The sequence below is a fragment of the Coloeus monedula genome, assembly GCF_965178545.1.
Source record: "Coloeus monedula genome assembly, chromosome: 8".
Taxonomy (NCBI): Eukaryota; Metazoa; Chordata; class Aves; order Passeriformes; family Corvidae; genus Coloeus; species Coloeus monedula.
Window position 1 is genome coordinate 27,312,668 of NC_138788.1, and position 21,111 is coordinate 27,333,778.

Consider the following 21,111-nt stretch of genomic DNA (forward strand, 5'->3'; position numbering starts at 1 on the left):
TAATACCCTGAATGCTAAGAAGTGGGCTTCCTGCTTTGAGGCTTATGGGTCAGGCCCTTTTACACTGTGTGTGTAGTGTACTTGACTCTTGTTTTCCTCAGGGCGCCGTCTCATGATAGATAATACTGAAATACTTGTTCCTCCCGTGTTCTTAGGGCATAAACCCAGACTGGATTTGATTCTCACTTATGCTATTTGACTACTGTTGTCTTGCTTCACCCTCTCAGCTTTTACTAAACCGGTTCTATTCTTTGTCCCATTCCAGAGGTGTGTTCATCTTTTCTTCTAAGGGAAGCCATTAGCTCCTAGAAGTCATTTTCCTTCTGCACAACAGCCCTGACAATATTACCTTCTCTGGCCTGCCAGAAAATACACAGACATTTACTCCAACTTTCCCCCTGCCCTAACTTGTTCTCACTCTTGTCAATCTCTTCTTCAGAAACTCAGCTCCACAGTGCACTGAGGATAGGTCTTGCAGAGTGTTTCCAGGAAGAAAATCCTCTGCTGCTTCAATGAGCAGGATTATGTGTAGCCTGCAAGACACACAAAGTAATCCTTCTAGTGCACTCATTGCAAGTAAGGCTTCAGCTTTAGCTCTGTGGCCGGTCTAAGTTCACTTAAAGAAAGATAAAGATCATTTTAAGAGACTCTTTCTGAGAAAAATGAAGATACTCAAACACCGCGTAGCCTGGCTTACAAGGAAAACTTGAATGGATGGGAATTGTTCAGCAAAAGAAGAGGAAACTGAAGAAGGATGATAAAATGAATGTAAAACACAGTTGTTAAAGGTAAATAACCTTTTACTTTTATCTGTGGAGCATTGGATGAGCAATCGTATGCTTAAAATAGAGCAAAACAGAGAAAGTTAGTTCATATGAAAAAGTTTATAGAGAGTAAAGCCTGCTATAGCTCCTTTGGAGGTGTCCTTTCTTTCAGAGACTATTGAAAACAGGCTAGGCAAATATCTCTTGGGAGTGATTCAGAGAAACTGCATCCTGCCTGGGCAATGGAGGTTGGTTAGACAACATCTCCAGAGCTCACTAATTCAGTCGTTCTACACTTCCCAAAGCTGAATGATCCTTCAGGTTTGTCACTTGTTGCAGCAGTGGCAGAAGGTTTTGGTTCTAGTTGCATATTTCTGTGAGTGTCAATAGAATCTTGATTTGCAAGAATCATTGTGCAGCTTGACCTCTACTTCAATCCTGTTAAATATCAAGAACTCTGATACAACTGCAAGCAGGCTTTTGAGACAGAAATACTATATAATTCAGATAAGGTCTGGTATCATTTTCATGGGTTTTTTTAGGGAAGGGTACAAGTACTTTCTGATTGCTATACATATAGGTACAAGTTTTCAGTCTTTTCCTGGTAAATAGGAAGCACTTCAAAACTGGGTCCCTCTAAGCCACTGTATCTAAAGCAAGTAATTGTATTTTTGCACTTTTCCCTGTGAAAAAGTAATTTCTGTGGGATAACACTGCAGCTGTGGTGATTACATCTTTACTTCAGACTGTGGGAAGAATGATGAGATAAAAAAGCGTAAGGAGGCTGTGCAGGAAAAGCTGCAGTGAGGATTGGACTAAGCTCTGTATGGCAGGGCGAGAATTGGAAACTGGTCTTCTGTGGTAGTAAGAGGCTACAAGACCTGTGTGGGGGGCAGAGGCAAGGCTGAATTTCCAGCTGGCTGGGAGAGCTGAGCTGTGTCAGGACAGGAGGAGGTGGGAGAGCAGTGAGGGACTTCAGCCACCCTGGAGATGGAGTCCAGATGGGGCTCTGATCTTTGTCTTCCCAGTGGTGCTTGCTTCTGTTCAGTGTAGGTAGTTCCTAGATGTCCACTGGATCTCCTGGTATTTCCTCTTCATTGGGAGAGTAATATCCTAGTCCAGGCTTGAATGTTAACTCATTTTACCACCTTGTAGCTGGGGCAGGTAAAAGGTACTTAACTTGTCTGAACTGTAACAGCTTGTGGCTGTTGCAGGTAACTCTCTAAACTGCTTAACTCAGTTCTGCTCAGGTGTCTGTTGCCAAAGCTTATTCCTGCGATTCAAATGAAATGAAGCTGGAACAGTGACAGTGCACTGTGAAATTCTCCCTTGTTTGTAAGTTCTGCTCATTTTTGGCATACTCTGCCATCTCTCCTCCATCTAAGGGTGTAGTTTCATAATGTCCAGGTTGTGTTACTGCTCTGATGTTCCTGTGAAGTCAGCCAGTCATTGCAGCCCCAGTGGGCTGGGCACCCAATGGCTTTGTGCAGGATGGCAACCTGCAGGATACCACCTGGCAGCAGACTGGGGCTGCACCTCAGGTGTTTGTTTAAAAGATGACTGGAAACAACTGTAAGAAATCAGATTTGGGCAAGGCAGAGGGGACTTCACATTCCCCTTCTAGTAATAGCTTTTAAATACTGCATTAGGTTGTCAATGCACTGTATTGTCTTTATACTTACGTTTGAAGTGTTCAGACTGCATCTTTAGGTGCTACATTCCTTAGGGGCAGCCCCGGAGAAGTCTTAAATTGTGCACATCTTGATGACTTTTAAGTGCACAGTGGCAAAGAAAGCCTGATCTGACTTGAAAGCAAACTCACCTTACTCAGTCTGAACACAGAACTCTATCCTGAATGGTGCCTACATTAGGCAGTCACTTCATGGGTTCTGAGAATGCAAGGCACACAGACAAATCTGTGTGTTCTCCAGGCTGCAGGACTTCCATAGAGGGGGCAGAGTTGTGATAGAAGGAATGTGAAACTGCTTTTATGTTCTAAAGAGGCAGTTTGTTAAATCCAATGTGTTTTGACAGGAAAGTGCTAGCTCAGCCAGTCCTGGATGTCGTCAGGAGACACTTCAGTTGTAATTAGGGATGTAGACTGAAGTTCAAAGCTGGCTATTGTTCATTTGTTCTGCTGCTGTGGCGGATGGGCTTTGAGTCACCAAGAAATTGCCAAGGTCTGTAGTGTCTGTCCATAGATCTCCATAAGACATTGATTATATGGCCGTGAAGCTTGCAGAGGTTGGACATCCATCTACCTACCTCCAAGGCTGGTTCTTGCCACATGATCCATAACTATTGCTCAGTCGACAGGGAAGAATATTATGCCCTTGTAATGAATAAGATGCTTGTATTTAAGAATGTCCTGAGGTGATAGATCTTTTCCACACCTTAATCGAGCAACAGGTGAACTTTACTTTCTAGGCATGATGCAAAAAACCACTTATGTAGCAGTGAAAGAATGATGGTCTTGTGGGTGGAAAGATTTTTGATTCACAGTCTGGCTAAATTTGTTGTCTGGCAGATTGGCTGCCAATAAACTGGTGAAAACGTGGCCTTGAAATCGGTAAGGATGGGCCTTTTGTCTTACACACCTCTCTCAGTGAATCATCCCTGTGCACAGATGTCCAGATACTCCTGCTTACTCAACAAATGTACTCTGGAAAGCCTCATTTATTACACACCTTTAGCAGACTGAATTCTAGCAGCCTTTGAAAACTGTAGTATTGAATGTGATATGGGCCAGCAGGGAGAGAGGCACAGACAATATGTGATGAGAGAGAGTGTTTCCAAGGGTTTCTTTTCCCATGCTTTTTAAAAATTTGTTTGTTTACAGGAAAAAAAATTGAGTGATCTGAAATTAAATTTGCATCTGCTTGATGGAATGAGAAAAGTGGCTTTATTTATGTTTCACAGATTAAGTTAAGTGAATGGGGTTTTTTATTCGCTTTGCTTTTTATTTTTCAAAGACATGTTCCTGTTTAAATTAGGTAAAATTGGTTCTGAAATACAATTTTGAAATAGAAAATTCAAGCTCTTTAAGAAACCATTGTGGAGGCCAGATAGCCTTATCAACTGCTCTTTAGCTCTGACCTTGCCAAACCTTTTGAAGCAGGCTTGCTCCCAGCCTTTCCAATAGGAGACTTTATTAGGTTGAGCTGAAAAAAGGACCATTTCTGTACCAGACCTAGGAAGAACATCAGAATCTGGGGGTTTGGGGTACAGTGCAGAATTTCTGCTGCATCTGACTTTCAGAGGAAATGCTCCCAGCACAACCTTGGCTGCTTTGGGTGGTACTGCTGGGATGGTGCTGCCCTGCCCTGTGGGGTTGTCACATCTGGAGAGGATGTGTAGAGGTGGCTCCACATGGAGCTCTCTGGGATCTGACAGTTCATTTGCATCTGCCCCAGGGTGTGTTATGAGCCACTAGATTGTCTCCAGAAGGAGGTTTCTCTAAACACATTTTGATTTACCGTGACCTGTCTTTTTTCCTTTTTATATGAGGAATGGGGGCAGAAGATTTTTTTATAGTGATGAACTATCTCAAGCAAGTTAGGAAGGTGTGTTGTGTCATAGACACAGGGTGCTCTGGCTTTACTGTTGTGTGTGCTACTCGTATTGATCAATGGTGTTTCTGTCTGAAAGGAGCAGAACTCATTAAGCTGTAGACTAATTTAGACTGGGTTTGCAGGGGCAGGCTCTGGTCCAGCTCCTGCTCAGATCCACTTCAAAGCTGATTGAAGCAGTTACGCTAGATAAAGCTACTCAGAGCCTTGTCTAGTAAAGTTCTGAATTCCTCCCAAGAACTGAGATACCCCATCCTCCCTGGGCCCTTGATGTAGTGGTGAATCAGCTTAATTGTGAAGGACTTTTTCTTATCCTTTATACCTCAGTGGAAATTCTGTGGTGCAGCTTCTATGCCATTGACTGCCAAGAAGGTTGGTCCTTGTTTGAAAGACTTGCTACCCCTTTCTGTGATCGCTCATAAGTATGGGGAGATCATTGATAGGGAAAGTAAAATAATGCATCCCTGAGCTATTACTGTTGCTGAATAGGGCCAGCAGCTTTCAGTTTGAAGGCTGCACGGTGAAAGTAAGATTAATTTTCTGCTCATCTCCCTGTTTCATTAAATTCCTGGTCTCAGCAACAGATTCATTTTGGACTATTTTCTGTTCTTGTTGCCATCTTTGTCACTGGAATGGGATATCAGCATGTTAATGCCTCATATAACCTGTGAAGGATGGTAGAGCACGGTCGCTCTTTGACATTTTCAATGCCCTGTAATTTCATTATCTGGCCATTCTTCCCTTCCCCTGCAGTGTAGTGTGTCTGACATGGTGATTGCCACCTCTAATGCCTTTTTCTGGTACTACTTCCAAAGATTTTCCTCTGCCATTATGGGTGGTTCGCCTTTCTTAAAAGGAAGGTAATTCTTTGGGTAAAAAAGAATCGATCTTATTCTTAAAAACGAATCTTTATCTTGCCTCCTCAAACTATATATTTTTTCTTGTGCCAGAAATAATAAATTGCTGCTTCTTTGCAATTTTCATCCTGAAGGATTTTACAGAACCATTCCAGATATATAAGCACCACTCTTCACTGTAACATGGTCACTCTGCTGGAATAGGGAGTGGAATAGGGGAGGTCTGTGTTTAAAAAGTGTCTCCTCATTCAGCTATGGTGCAGAGAGGTGTTGTGCATCTGACATGCTGTCGGTGTTCCACTTCAGACAATCATCTTGTCATTTCTCAGATCCTTTATTATTTCAAGGATGGAGGACAGTGGCAGTAGTCTTGACTTTTCCTGTCTTCCCATGGTTAAAAGATTTTTTTTTTGGTGGGATATTGCTTTGTTTTGACTTTGTGGTTCAGGTCTGAAGTTTGTTCAGAGGAGCTGAGAAGTGTCTTGGGATTTGCACCCTTTGGGGACACATAAGGGTCTGAGGATTGCTCCAGACAAAATGTTGTCCCTTACAGTTCCACCTTCTTGTGTAACGAGCTCATGGAATGAGTGTATACAGGTGACTGATTAAAATCTTGCTTGTAAGTGTCTCTATATCAAAGATAGTAGAGATTAGGGCTTGTTTTAGGAAAGAGGTTAGGGCACTCATTAAATGCTTATACTAAGCAAGAAGAATGTGAGGCATTAGCAGTGCCTCGGCAGCGGGGTACTCTGTGTAAGAGTGTGGTTTCAGTCATGGACATGTTATTTTTTACTAGAGGTTTTGGAAGAGTGCTAGAAGGAAGATCAGAAGAAACCTCTCAGGGAAATAAAAGTTAGATGCAAAACCCAGGAAGTTTGATTTGTGCATGTTCTTTTCCATTGTCCTTGGCATGGAAAACTTCTCAAAGCTTTTATTGGGGTCATTACTAATTTGCTGGTAACTGTTGTTTACAGTTTGCAAAGGCTTTTCTTGGAATGTTTGGGTGTTGAAGCACCTTCTCCTGAGTTCCAGCTCTGTTTTGTCATGTGGAAAATAATTTCGCCTTCTTACCACTTCTTTCTAAAAATCAGTTGTTAATAATAATCAGATGACCTAACATGTACTGGCTGAAGACTTTTGATTTCATCACTCGGGATCCATTGAAGTTTTTAATTAGTGCTAAATGCTGCTGTTTCCACCTTTTCACACAAATTTCTCATGATGACATTACTGACTCTCCTGGGCATGAAGCAAGATGCTGTTGTGTCTGTTGCTGCAATGCTTGGGATTTAGCCTGGATTGTGGTAGATTGTCTATGATTCCTGTGTCTGAAAATCTTGTAATTCCCTTCTTCCCTCCCTCCCAGGTACATCTGGTCTCTTCTGATACACGTATTAATTCTCTGTTAATTCTGGACTTTCCAAGGGGCTGAAGCAGTGCATGGAGACTTACTGAGCAGTGGAAATACAGCTTGGTATTTGGAGCAAGGACTGACACTGCTTGCAGCAAGGACATTTACCTAGACCCAGCCTTGTGCCAGGGCTCTTGCTCTAATTCAGGACACAGCGATGTTCTGCATTTTGCTCTAGAGCTGCCAGTCCTTGGGCTAGTGGTGTTGCCACATGTCCTTGTTGAGAGCTGACACAGAGGAGCTGTGAAGGAGAGTTTGTGAAGGCTGTTGGCCAGGGAAGGTCAGTCTCCCAACTCTCCCCCTCTCCTTATTGACTAGAAGGGAATCCAAAGGCGACCAAGCTCCTTGAACTAGCTTTAAACCTTGTGAAAGTCGAAACATTTAAATTTTATGTCTAGAAAAACATTATGGAACTGACTTCTTAGCCATGCTGAGTAATCTTGCTAAAGAGGCTACCTTGTTTTACAGCTTTAAATCTACTTTGGACAGAGTATTAGCAATTATCCCATAGGGAACAATCCTGCTTTTTCCTGGATGAGCTAATAGGCTTCTTGCATCTCTAATTTCTATTGTGCTGTGAAGATGTGGATGATTGTTATTAAAGGCTGTGAGAAGCAACTGGTCAGCTCATTGCCAAACTGCTATAATTCATGGGCGTTGTACATGGGCTGTGGTTTGCTTAACATTGCAATCTGTGTATTCTAAATTGTTTTCATAGAGCTTGGCCAATAAAATTAAAGGTTTATTATGTTAGTGCGGATCTCTTGTTTAATCACGAATGCCACGCGTGCTGTGAATGCAAAGCTGTTCTCGAAAAATGCCTCTTGATGTCAAAGTGTGTGAATCAAACTGGATTTATTTTCCTTTCTGTTTGAATGTAAATACAGTATTCTTGCAGGAAAAGGGCTCATGGCATCTGCAAGTACTCGCAATAGCTGTTTGAGAGTGCTCTGTGCTATTCTCACTGTGGCATTGCTAATCTGAGGCATCTAAAACAGCCTGAAGTAATTTAGTGTCTTCTTTCTTGGCAGGGAGAGGAGGGGAAATAATGCAGTGGAGTTCAAAATCAGTACGTGTATCTATACATTATATTGTATATATATTTTGTATACATATATGCATGCCTGTAAAGAAAAAGCAAAAATAAGAGAAAATGAGATGTTTTGTTTTAAGTCATTGCTGGCCTCCAAGAGCTAGGGGCTCGAAGAAAACCAAAATACAACAATCCATGAGAGATAACTTGAGCTCTGTGATGCAGTGAAAGACTCTGGTGCTCTGACAGCTTGGTTTAAAGCTGAGCCCCTGGTGCCTGTTTTAGTGCATCAGTTTGGTAATGAGAGCCGCTCTGGCTGCAGGAGTGTTGTGAGGTATCCATGGAGCTGTTGGAATCAGTCTTGTGCTGGTGTGGTTACTAGAGAGATCCGTATCAATTGCCATTTGAAAGGCTGGACTGGGGAGTACCTCCATTCTTCGGTGTTGTATATGTGAATTTACAACAGGTTATACTGTTCCAATAACTAGGTTTACTGAAGATTATCTTTGGAGCTCTTGCTGTCAGTCTTGCTCTAAAAAGGGCCTAGAGAAATACTTCTGTTTTGGGAGGTGTTTTATAAGAAGTAGTTTGTAGATGATCATCTTTGTAAAAGGACAGCCATAAAACATGAAAGGCAAAAATGAGTCTTTGGATTTGTTCTTTAGTCTGCCACAGGTACTTGAAAGATGTGCTACTCACCTTTCCCTACCTGTGCATCCTGCAAGGTAAGACAAAGAGTGTGTATGGAGTTGATACACTGACACCATCTACTTGAATCAGCCCTCTGGTCCCCACCATGGTTCTGGCCTCTGGTGATGTTCAGAGCTCTCAGCTTTTGCCAGCTCAACACTTTCTCATGAAAAGTATATTGCTCCTGTGACTTCATGGTACTGATAAGGATCAGACCTTGTGGTGTGACTGGTGAGGGAGAGGAGAAGAGATTATTCTGATGGTAATCCAGGGCTCTTGAGACAGTAAAGAGAAGAAGAAAGCTTTCACAGACCTTGCATAGTGGCCGTTACAGATCTCATTTAGTCAACTTGCATTCTTACTTTGTTGTACTGCACAGCTGTTCCCCCTTATGTTCCTCAAGGGGCAGAATGATTTTTTGGAAGCTTTGAGAAATTTCTGGTGCACCACTTAAAACATTGCAATGCAGGAATAGTCAGTGGGACTATTAATGTTCTTTAGAGCCCTTCTGCAGTGGTGGGTGGTTTTGATATCTCAATGCAAGGTGCAAGATAACCCTGTAGCCCATGTATGTGAAATTCCCTGAAGGTCATCTGGAGACCCTGCAGAGGATTGTCAGAGAATGTGAGACTCTGTCTCTTCTCCCTTTTCTACCTCCAGGTTTTGGGTCCCAGATGTTCCTCTGATGGTGATGCAGGTGCTTGAAGAGCAAAGCATTGAGCCTTCTATTGTCATGCACAAGTAAAAACAATCTATCTCTTAAAGTTTAGCATCCTAAATCTTGTTCTTAAAAGTGGTCCCAGTTTAAATGTCAGTCAGCAGTCTCAGTTGTCATAACCATGATTCTTGTAAGAGATACAGACAGTGACTTAGAGAAATTGAAGCACACTCTTCATATCATCTCCTAGAGGGGAAGAGTCTTTCATGTCCATAGAAATAACTTTTTAGATCCCTAAGTAAGGTAAGGAGAGAGATCTCACAAGGTCAAACCTTCTGGAAGTTTTCTGTTGAAGTTAGGGTTGCAGAATGGAGCCAGTAGGTGTCTGAACAACTGTCCCTGGGCCCCAACCAACTGTAAAAGGATTCCAAAAGTTAATAGAGCTTTAGATTTCTGCAGCGGTGATTTGCCTCTTTCCTCTTACACAATCCATGTGCATAATGTAGAGTCTGTACTTTGGAGTTCCCTACTTTTACAGCTTGAAATTCTCAACCATAATGTTGCATTAAAGGAGATTGGAATTCAAGTTCCTCTATTTTTCTCAGCTTCTTTTTTTTCTTTGTAAGTAACAGAACACTTAAGTCTGTAAGAAAAATTGCTCTTGACAGCTTCAACTGTGCTGTTCCACATCTTCCCATGTAGACATTAGCACAAGGTATTTCTAAAGTGGGAAAAAACCATTTTCTTTCTTACTAAGGTCAAAACAAGATGAATGGATTTTTTTTTTCTTAATTCCCCCTCTCTCCCCAACTTGCACAATTGGGCTGACAATAAAAATCACAATTTTATTGTGGATCCTCAAAGATTACTTCATTTTTCCCCTATGCAACACGAGTTGGTGGCAGTCTTTCAGAGGACAATTTTTTGAGGGGAGGGGAAATATATTTAAAGTTTTAGTGCTGAGACAAAGGAGGATGTTGTATCTGGCTGGCCGAATGTGGTGGATATACACAGAGGAATCATTCCCACCTCACATTCTCTCTCACTAGGAAATACCTAGTGAGAGAGATTTCATATGTCTGCTTGATTAGGCCCTCCAGAGGAGATAACATCCTGGCTCCAGGGGCGCTTGGCATGAGCAAGAGCTGCTCTGCACAGGAGCAAAGAGAGAAAATTGCCCAGATAGAGTGTGTTTTCACAGCAACATATGAAAATTCACAGATGAAAATAATTTTGCTTTAGTATGTAATGGTACAAGAAAATAATAACAATAAAAAGCTACTTATGGTACAAGTAGTTCAGCCATTGTAATGATGATGAAATGTGTGCACATGATGAATACAGAATTAAATATAATAAAGATGATTAAAATCAAGAGTAAAGATTATTTCAAAGGAATATGAGTAGGAAAAGGAGCTGCTAGGGCAGAGTTTGACCTTACCATATTCGAGCCACTAAGTTTTAAAGTAGGCTTTGTCACCTGCAGATGAGAACTGCATAAACAGAAGTTCAAGGTCAGAAGAGTGCAGTTAATTGGACAGACCACGATTTTATTACCTTAATATATAAGATAATCAGATAATTTAATTTTCTTTTGAATCTATAATAATGTAAAAATATGTTAATTGGCTATTTAGCACTCAAACTCTTGCTTCTGACCTTTTGTATGTCAGGAGCTCTGACTTGTGCTTGTCTCTTACCTTGGGCACTTTCCTATTCTATGTGTCCCACTCAGCCTCACTGACCCAAGTTGCCTGTGATAGTTATTCATATAATCTAAACAATCACTTTTATTTTTTATCTTCTTCTTCCTGTGATGATTCTCATATTTCACCTTCCCTACTGTTTAGTTTTAAGTACTCTATGTATGCATATTTAAGACATTGTGATTACATAATGAATTTGTACAATGATGTTACAGTTGTTTAAGGCAGAGTCTCAAATGTGGTGGAAAATCTGATTATTGGATGTTGCTAGTTGCAGAACCGTAACTGGAACAATTTGTGCGTTTTGCCCTTTCTTCCTCTGTGCTACACTTGTCACTCAGCAAACTGCAACAATCCTTAATTCCCTGGCCTGTTGTGAGGAAGGGAGTAAGCCAAAGTCTAAGGCACTTGGATTTATAGTTAATAAGGATCGAGGCGTGGAAAGTCTTTTAACTGGCCATTAGAAACAGATGCAAGGGTTTTATCTCCCTTTTGCACATAGTTTTCTTCCATGGTAACATCTGTAAAACTTCAGCTTTTGGACTAGTTCTCCTGTGCTAGCAGTGAGGCATTTTCACATGAAGTAAACCTTTGAGTGATAGTTATGAGACTGGAATGGACTTTACGAGGATATCTAGTCCATCTTCTGTCCCTGGAGAGAGAGAGTGAATCTCTTGCCCATGCACTGATCAATAACAATTGTTTGAATTGCTAATTGGAATCTGAAGAAGACCACTAATATTTCTATATGTATATGTACATATGCAAGGGAGAGGTGAGAGACAGGTTGTGTGTGAGAGGAGTGAGAGTTCCTGAGCAGAACCTGGAGTCTGAAATGGAAGAGCCATAAGCAACCTGAATTTTCTAGAAAAATCACCTTTATGGGAACTTTTTTTTCCTCTTCTTTTCAGAAGTGGCTCAGACTCTAAATTTCCCACATAGTTTAGCTTCCTTTGTAGAACCAGACACTCTTGCCTTCAACAAAAACCCTCCCCTGTCCTGGCAGTTTATAGGCTTTAAAAGGGCCTTCTTTTTTTTTTTTTCTTAAATTGAGAACCGTCCTGTAAAGGTAGTGTCCCCATACTTGGAGTTCAAGTCATTCCTTCTTTTCAGGTCTCCCCATGTCAGAAGCTTTAAATGGCCCTTCAGCAGAAATGTGACTGACTCCACAGAGATAAATTGCTGCACAAAATCTGCTAGTTCGCAGATGGTATCAGGAGATAATTGGAATAAGAACTGAGCCAGCAAAGTATCTGGGGCCTTTTTTCATTTTCTTCTTGAACTTAGAGGTGTGCACACAGCAGCTTTAAAAAGAAGACAGAGAAGGGAAAAAAGATAAAATTAAAAGTTTTGAAGGCTTTAGAGGGAGCTTCTTAGCAAGGGGGAAGAACTGGGAGATATGATCCAGTGTGGGTTGCTGAATCAATAGAAATAAATTATGAGTTCTTTGCTATCACCTCTTACAAGGTATGATAGGGGACCCTTAAATCATATCACTACCTGACAGGAGAGATTGTATTTATGTTTAACTGAGTTACACAGAGATAAAGCTCACGCTTCTGTTATTTTAAGCAATCTAGATGTGTTTTCTGGTGGGAATGTGTGTTTATGTGCAGAAAAATGATCCTGAAGAGCTGGGAAAAATTCTGTGGAGCAAAACTGTGACTTGTCGGGGGGTGGGGGGGTGGGGTGGATCAGATAGTGTGGGGAGTATTTTCTATCTCTGACTTCTCTGACTAATGCTACTCAGAAGCTGCTGATAGTGTTGGTCTGTCCACCCTCCCTTCTAGTGTGTTTATTCCTAATCACCACACCCTTTCCAGACACTTCTCTCCTAATTCTGTGTGGCTGATAATTGCTTTTATGTTACACAGACACACATGAGTGTGTGCACTCTCCTGCAGCCTCTGGGACAGAATCCAGCTGCTCTTTAAGGACTGATAACCATGCTGTAGGCATCTCATTGATTTCTTTATTAAGGAGGTTTTACACGATTGCACAATTGCAATTATGGTTGGAATTTTTGTGTGTGTGCGCTAAAGGCAAGCATGTAGGTATGCAGGAGAGATTCTTGCTGAGACTGAGGCAGGATTTACCAATTTCATTTCGTATTTTCTTGGAAAAAATGTTGTGTGAGAGATATTGCCCACTTTTTAATGTGTAGTGGAGATGAAAGAGCCTTTGGGCTGACTTGCAGCCACTATACAGCTAGTGGCTATGAATACCCTTCCTTTGGTTGATGATTTGATTGGAATGTCTGCCTTGGAATCAGACTTCTTTTCCCACATTGTTGTAAAACATTATAGTCTGATTCCTTTTCTGAGTCCTGGAGTCATTAGTCATTCCTTGCTGATGGGGTTATTCAGCTGCATTCACTACCATGGCAAGGATTCCTATGTGCCAGGCATCTCTGAACATACCCTAAATTACAGTCCCTGCACAAAAATGCCTAAAACCAAAAGCATGAAGGACCCTGTCAGATTCAATTAAAAATCCTTTCTAGATTTGTGAGAGGCCAGAAAGGTAAGTCTGTGACTCCAGAAGAGTTGTCTCTCTGTGTTGATGCTGATGGGTGTTATTTCTTTGACAGACTGGGCTTGCCCTTGGATTGCCAAAGCAGAGAAGCAGCACACAAAATTCCTGCCTTGCTTTTGCTGGTAAAGGCACAGGAGGAGAGAGTTGGGCTTTCCAGATCTGGCTCTTTCCGCAAGGCTGCAGTTTTAGTGGTTTTAGTTCTGGGCTTTTTTTTTTTCTTTTGCACCCTCAGGTTCTGTTCATTCAGTGCAAGTCCTGTAAATGGGAATTTCAAATTGTTCCTTACATATGGAAGGTGCTTTTGTGAAGATAATGTGATTTGTCTCCAGCTGTGCCCCTGGGAAGACTCCTGCTCTGGCTCCAGCCTATTGTGCTGCCTGATTTATATGGAAAGGGAGGAGGACAGGGGACAGAAGGAGCCTGCTGTGGCAGTTTTCCTACTGGAAAGTGATAAGCAACACAGGCAAAGGAGGATTAAAGGCAAATATCCTCCTTTTAGTTGCTGGTTCTTGTTTTGAGGACAAATTTGACAGTCTCAGCTGTTTGGAGATCACAAGTTCACTGGAACATGTTTTGTTTCTGTGTGTGATCTTGGGACTTGTTTCTTTCAATTTCAGAAGGCTCTTTTGCCTGCACTGCCGGAAGCCACCCACAGATCATTTTTATCTCTCCAGAGATTAAAAAAAAAAATGAAAGAAAGAAAGGAACAAAAGTAAGGAAAAGTGCTTTGCTGCAGGTTAAGTTGGCAAAGCTTTACACTTACACAAGTGCTCCTCTGATTTCCAGGGGCAGGATTTGGCCTGTGTTTGTTGTCAGTACCTCTGCTGTTTTCTTCTTGTGTCTTAGGATGTTCATTAACTCCTATTATCTGGACATAAGTTTTCTTCAGATTTGCTCACCAGGCTGGGGAAAAAAGGGTAGATTGGTATTTAAGGCATATGCTTTCCTTCTTAGTTAATCATCCTCTTACTCTGGGTGAACTCAGATTGGTGTTTTATCTTCCAGATAATGCTTCTTACCTTAAATTATCTAAATGTGCTGAATTGGATTATTTCAGCTATGCTAAATTTCTCGATGGAGATACTTTTTCAGAATAAAGTGGTCTTCAATTTGATTTTTTGTATGTATTTGCAAAGTGGATCGAACCAAACTCTTAAAAGCTGATTTGGATTCTTCTTTCTGAGTGTTTCCATGTAGAGAAACACTTAAACTTTGACTTAATCTCCCTCTGCCTCCTCATCAGTAAAACAAAGATGCCATTGCTTGCCTTGTTTCATAGTGGTGATGCTTGCAGAATTTGTTAACATCTGTGGAATTCAAATTCCTCTCCTGGGACCTTCCTAATAGTTCTTTCTATATGCTTCTCACAACTGGAGATGGCACTCTTGGGTATTGGCAACTGCACTCAGACCTCCAGGGTAAATGAGGATGGAGATGTTACACAGTTTGATCACTCACATGCTCACATATATTTCTTGAGGCTGTATTTGTGCGAAGAGATTTTGGTGAGACCAGGATTCAGCAATGATTGTTTTTGAGAATCACTCTACCTTGACCTAGGAAAACACTTGTACTGGAATAATTTTCTTCAGAGCAGCCTGTGCCATGCTGTGTTTTGAATTCTTGGTTAAAGTAGTGCTGATAGCACATTGGTGTTTTAGGTGTAGCTGAACTGAGCTTCACAGTGTCAGGTTTTCCGTTTCTCACTCTGCCTACCCGAGGAGGAGGCCAGAAAGGTGTTGTGTTCCATACATCATCCTCAGCAGTAGTAACTACGTTCTAAGGCTGGTTCTGCATTGGTCTGCTGGGGGGGACAGTCAGTGACTGCCTTTGTATCACTTGTTTATTTATTTATAGTTTCTTTCCTTTCCTTGACTAATGAAAATGTCTTTGTCAGGAATTACAAGGTTTTTTTTCACTTTTGCTTTTCTGGTTCTCTCCCCCATCACCCTGGGGTGGGACAGAGTGAGTGTCTGGATTGGTGCTTAGTTGCTGGTTGGGATCAACCCACCACACACTTCAGCACAAATATATATTGAACATACAAATGGTCCTTTCCCTATCTTTTGAGTGTTTGTGTGGGGAAATTTAGGCTGGTATTGGTGGCTTTTGACAGAATTAGCTTTGAATGAAGAGATGGCATGAAAGAGTGCTTTAGCAAATTCATGATCATGAATGATCATGTCCATGCTTGTCAATCAGTCCGTCTTTAGTTAATAATCTTGTGCCTTGAAAACCACCCACCACCACCACAAAAAAGAAACCCAAAACAAACAAACAAAACCCCTCAAAAATCCCAAAGACGAAAACACCAGGGACCTACACAGATCAGTGCTGCTGGCATTTAAGTCCCAGAGCTTTTTAAGCCAACTTTTCTTCAGCTGTGAGCATTTTACTGACACTGGTTCCCAATATCCTGTGCTTGCTCACATTGGAAATGTACTTCTTGGGTGCTGTTGCTCTCATATGGGTTGGGGAATGGCAGATGGAAATTGCAGACGAGCTTCCTGTGGCTGGCTTGAAGGATAGAAAATGTTGCAAGCACCATGGAAATACGTGTGTGGGCAGGAGACAGAGACCCCAGCATGCCAGAGCAAGTGAGGGGAGAGCTCTCGTTTTTCACATGTAAATTTGCCTGCCTTCTTTCTGCTGTGCTCTGTGCTGCCTAGTGCTCATCCCTGTACTCGTTATTAATTACACTTGGCAAATATGTGCACAGGGCTACTGATGAGTTGTGTTAATCCCTGAGCTGATATAGCAGGATCACTTAGAGAAGAGATGTCTCATGAAGTGAATCAGAGCTGGCCTTTCAGATGTCTGTCTGAAATGATCACCTGCTTTCTCTGGCTCCTGTGCTCTTCCCTCTCGTGTCTCTAATATGAGTGTCCCCTTACACAGGAGCATGACAGCCTTTGATGTGGTGCTTTTCACTTGTTCTGAGGTTCACTGCCAAGCTGCTGAAGGAACGGCAGTGCCTTTGCACTCTAATTTGTGGGAAACAGACATTATATATTCCACTGTGGGGTATATGCAAAGGACTTTGCCCGTTTAGAGTTGGCAAGATCTGGAGGTGGGTTTAATGAACTAAAGTAATTTTCCTTCATAGTAAAATTTTATTGGCATGGAAGATTGTTATGCCAGCAAATACTCTGAAAAGCTTCTGAGTACTTTTGTGATTTGTGGGCTTGGAGATTCCTGATAATTGTCTGAACAATAGGGATAATAGGGATCTGTTCAGGGATGTGTTTTTGAGATGGAATGAAATGTGGGCTAATGTTCCTGGTTGTAATTTTTCTGCTTTCATGCCAGCCGAGTTGTGTCAAGATTCAAGGCTGCTGAATTGGACAGTTTTGGATGCTTGCTGGCCTTATTTTAAGAAGAGGTCCATCATACTAAGTCTGGATTTAGTGGTTTAGTATGCTATAGAGCATTATGTCAGGATTCCTCAGTGCCAGAGGCTCTTAATCGGTATTGAAGTAAAGACCATTGAAGGTAAATGATTGGCAGGTGTTGGCATTTTTTTATATTAGCCTTAAAGCAGGGTATTTAGTGGACAGTGAAAAAAACCCCAACCTATATGCACTGTGGAGATGCATGTGTGAAAAATAAAGTACATAAGAAAATTCTTGTAGGACTGGAACATCACTTCTTTCCAAAGAAAATATATTTTTTTCTGATTATCCTTTCTTCATTCCCATTTCTGTCTACAAAACCAAAACAGTTTGTTAAATTATTCAGGTCATTACGTTTTGTGTAAGCTCGGCTTGAAATTGCATTTTCCAGAGGGATTGTATTGCCTTAAGGGAGCTGTAATTCAGCCTTCCTATTTCCATACTCAGTCCTACAGACTCTTTCCCTTTTTTTCATTCTCAACCAGCTGAGCTGCTTGGTGTCCCAAGGGGCAGCTGCCCTGGGGTGTCCTGGGAAGCACAGTGTAGTGCATGGAGCCTAGCATGCAGGAGATGAGGAAATTTAATATCTGAGCTGTATTTCCTGAAATGAGAAGTATGATCCCATAATAAAATGCAGTTTAACATTGAGCTGACTTGGAATTAATTTTGGAAAGATTGGTTTGATGAATAGAAACAATTTAATTTGGCACTATAAAGGTGTTTTCTTTATTTTGATTAAATAATTCCTAAGTGTAAGTTTTTGCTGTTTCTGAATTGCTTGGAACTTTATTATTTTTTATTTCTTTTCCCCAGAGTAAAACGTTTTAATTTATGTTGCAGAGTGGGCATTTTCTATGGGGTGGCAATTCCAGATTTCTCTCAGTTCAGGGAAGAACATGTTTTTGTTTTGAAATAGTGCCTTAAATGTAAAATCTCAAATTTTCAGTAGAATTCAGCTTTTAAAATGAAAATCATCAAGATTTTCATGCAAAATTACACTGGCATGGAAAAAACAAGGTTATTTGTTAGGGTTGACAAAAACAAGCTGAGCTTCTTCAACTACAAAGCAGAAATTGGAAGCAAATGTCTAAGCCTGAGTCAACGAAGGTTTTTCCCTTTTTAATTTTTCTTTCTCCTGTCAGAATTCAGTTTTGGAAAATGTGTCCAATTTTCCTAATATTTTGTTCTGTTCTTTCTCAACTAAAGCATTCAAACAACAGGATGTCTTAGAAAATCTGGTGCTTTCCCACATCTGCCGCTGCTTCTTGTTTCTTCTTAGCATGGCTGGGGCAATGTGATGGGGCCTCAGAATATCCTCTTGAAAGGGTTTGAAGTTTCCTCTGCTGAGCTGTGTCAAACACACCCCATGGAGACAGCTCAGGAACCAGCTCTGCCTTTCAGGCTCTGGTTTGTGTCTCAACCCCGTGATGGTTCCTGAGCAGCTGTGTTTGCACTGTGGTCTCATGGTCTCATGTGTGGGGGGAAGGTGCTTTTGCAGCTTTTCTTGGTAAGGTTGTGTGTTCAGATGCTCAGATCCTCCCCGGTTTTCAAACTCTCAAACCATTGCAAGAGTTACCTTTATTGAGTCTGAGGTGTTTTGTCTCAAAAGCAAGCGGGAGCAGGGTGGAAGCTGTCTGGGGTTGTGGTGTGGGAATGCTGCCTGGGCTGGGCTCATGTCGTGAGTGATTTTAGGGACAGGTTGCTGTAGGTGTTACCACTGCCTCAGGCAACTCCTGCTATTTCCTGGGACCCCGTGTAAGATACTGCAAAGGGATGCTCATGCTTGTGCTTTCCATGGCCACCAACAAGCAGAGATGGATGTTAGTCATCCTGGGCAAAAATCCAGGAAAGTCATACTAAACAATGTGCTTTTACTATGAATTTATAACCAGGAGCTAAGTAGCATTCAGCCCACTTCTGTAAAGCTGGTGTTATCCTAGCATTTGCAGGGTGGTAACAGATAAGTGATGTCTTCAAAAATATAGGGCATAGGTGATCTAGGGAGAGACACACAAAGAGCTGGGAGAGTATGGATGCTGCCTTTAGTTGTAATTACAATTTAGGGTGGAAAAAAGGTAGATCTGCTGAACTTTTACCAAGACACAGGGATTTTATTTACTGTGTTTAGGAATGGATCCAGGATCCACTGAACTCAGCTGTCTTCAATGTGCTTAGACTCTGAAACTTGAAAACTTAACTTTGTGAAACCTCACCATAGTTGCGAGCAATACAAGGCATGCAATTTCAGGCAGGGCTTGTGCTGTAGTCCATGGCTTCCTAGAGACTCTTGAGAGGAGTCCTGTCTGAGTGCCTGTGGGAATATAAGGAACATCCTAAAAATGTCATTCTCATCGGGTTTTAGCTGGGAGAAGGCTGCCCTGCTGGATGTAAGGTGAGGAGGCACACAAACCATACAAACCTTGGTTGCTGCAGCTTGCAGCTGGCTCTTCCCCCTTTTTATGGAAAGGTGTGTGCAGGGTTTAAGCTGTGATAAAAAGAATGTTAGCTTTATTTCCCCATAGCATAGCATTGGTTTCAGCTGACATGGACTTGAATATGCTGACTCAAATCTGCCTGGCAGGTTTCTTTTCACACCCTGCTGGAAGCAGCTTGGCTATTATCTTCTTCCTAAAGGTCTCTGCGTGGGGAAATAAAGGGAAAAATGCAACAGGGGATGCTGAAAGTGAATCCAGTAGAGGGAGGAATGCTTGGAGCATCTATTCTAAAGTCATTAAGTTGGGCACTGACTGCATAGTCACGTACCAAGGTCCCTTACAATTTGAACAGGTTTTTTCCTGGTGGTATGCTGACAGTAAACGAGTGCTGCAGCAGCTGTGTTATTGATTAATCCTTTGGCATTTTTCTGCAAAGCTTTAAACTCTGCACCCATCAGCCTTTCAGCTGGGAAAGCCCAATGAAAGGTATGGCTGATCCCACTGCTGTGGGAGGAGGAAGAGGGAGGGAGGCCTGGCTTTTGTATTAGCAAAGATCCTTGTTGCATAGGAAAACATTAATGAACTCAGCCATTTGAGCCACATCTCTCACTTGGACCCACCTTTTCGGCAAACTGTGAAGTAACTGTTAACAAACCCCACCCAGGCAGTGGGGCTCATTGCCCTAGATGCTCTCTCTCACAGCTGGAGCAGATGTGAGGGAAACTGGCCTGTGCTTGAATCATGCAAGGAGGAAATGATGATGAAATGTTAAAATGATGCAAAACAATAATGAAGAGATGCCCTGGAGCTTTTCCTTCAGGCTGGTCCTGTAGAATCCAAGGGAATGAAATGTATGACATTAGTTATGCTAAAAAGGCAAGGAGCAGATGCTCAAATGCTCTTACCTTCCATTGAGAAACCTCTATTCTTTCTGCACAAGTTCCCATCCCAACACAGAGAGCACAGAGGCTCCCAAGCTATCAGAATGGTAACTGCCTTTCTGGAGAGAAGGACATTGGGCAGTGTAGCTTGTAACTAGGAGGATTACATTTACCTGTGAAATCTGAGGTTAGAGCACCAGGTACCTCAGAGGGAAGTTATATTCCTCTGTGGTCCCCTGTGTACTCCTTAACTCCCTTCGCCCCCAGCCTCAGTTTGCAGGGGCATGACTCGGGAGTGTTCTCTTCAGAAAGTCAGTGAGTCCTGGAGCCTCTGACTCTCCCTAAGCACTAAAGATACAGGTGAAATTTTGTCTTGCTCAGTGCAAAAGCAGAATGCCATGCTCCGTGTCCCTCTTACCAGTGCAGGAAGGTGATGGCATGTAGGAATTCCCATGCTCTGGAGTCAGTGAAAGCAGATGGAGAAAACAAAGCTGATTCTAGGCAAGATGGACTGTTTTGCTGGATGGGGATCTACATAAACAAACTTGCCAGTTCTTTCCATGGAGACTCAATAATTAGTGATAGCATGTTGAGAGACAAAAGAAGTTGACTGTAATTTTAGATTGAGCTATTGAATTAACAAGGCTGCATTTGATTCCATTCCTGACTTTGAATAATTGTAGTTGCAGAGAGGTCAGCTCACAGAGTCTGATTAATTCCTGGTGGCATGTTTTATTTCAAATGCAAAACATGTTGGGATTAAAATAAGTGTTACTGGTTATACAATGCACTAAGATAATGATTTCCCATTTTATTTTTTAAACCTACTTTATCCTATAATACTGCAACTTTAATGGATAAATGCTCAGCTCTCCTTTGGGTGGTTGCAGATGCCTTGTGTATCATTACAAAATCTAACAGCAACCTTTTCTTTCTCCTTTTTCCCTTTCTGTCTTCCTCCCTCCCTCCCTCCCTTTCCCCTCTCTAGGTGATTCTCATTCTGACAAAGCTCTACGACTTCAACTTGGGGAGTGTTACGGAGAGCTCACTGTGGAGGTACGTGGATTGTGGAAATCACAGCAACTGGCATGGAGGGTTGCACTGTGTCTCTTGTAAAACTGGGGGCTGACCTGGGGTGTGGGCGTGGGGGAGTATCTGGGTTCATCAGAGGAGAAGCTGG

General features: G+C 41.9%; 1 protein-coding gene across 1 annotated transcript in view; it reads left to right on the forward strand.

The window, feature by feature from the left end:
* The window catches only part of SORCS3 (sortilin related VPS10 domain containing receptor 3), a gene marked incomplete at its 5' end in the record, with an annotated part of 274,330 nt that overhangs the window by 67,496 nt on the left and 185,723 nt on the right, over positions 1-21,111 (forward strand). Inside the window, one exon of the mRNA XM_082285707.1 lies at positions 20,920-20,987. Coding sequence (XP_082141833.1) covers positions 20,920-20,987 — 68 coding nt within the window. The remainder of the gene's footprint in view (positions 1-20,919; positions 20,988-21,111) is intronic.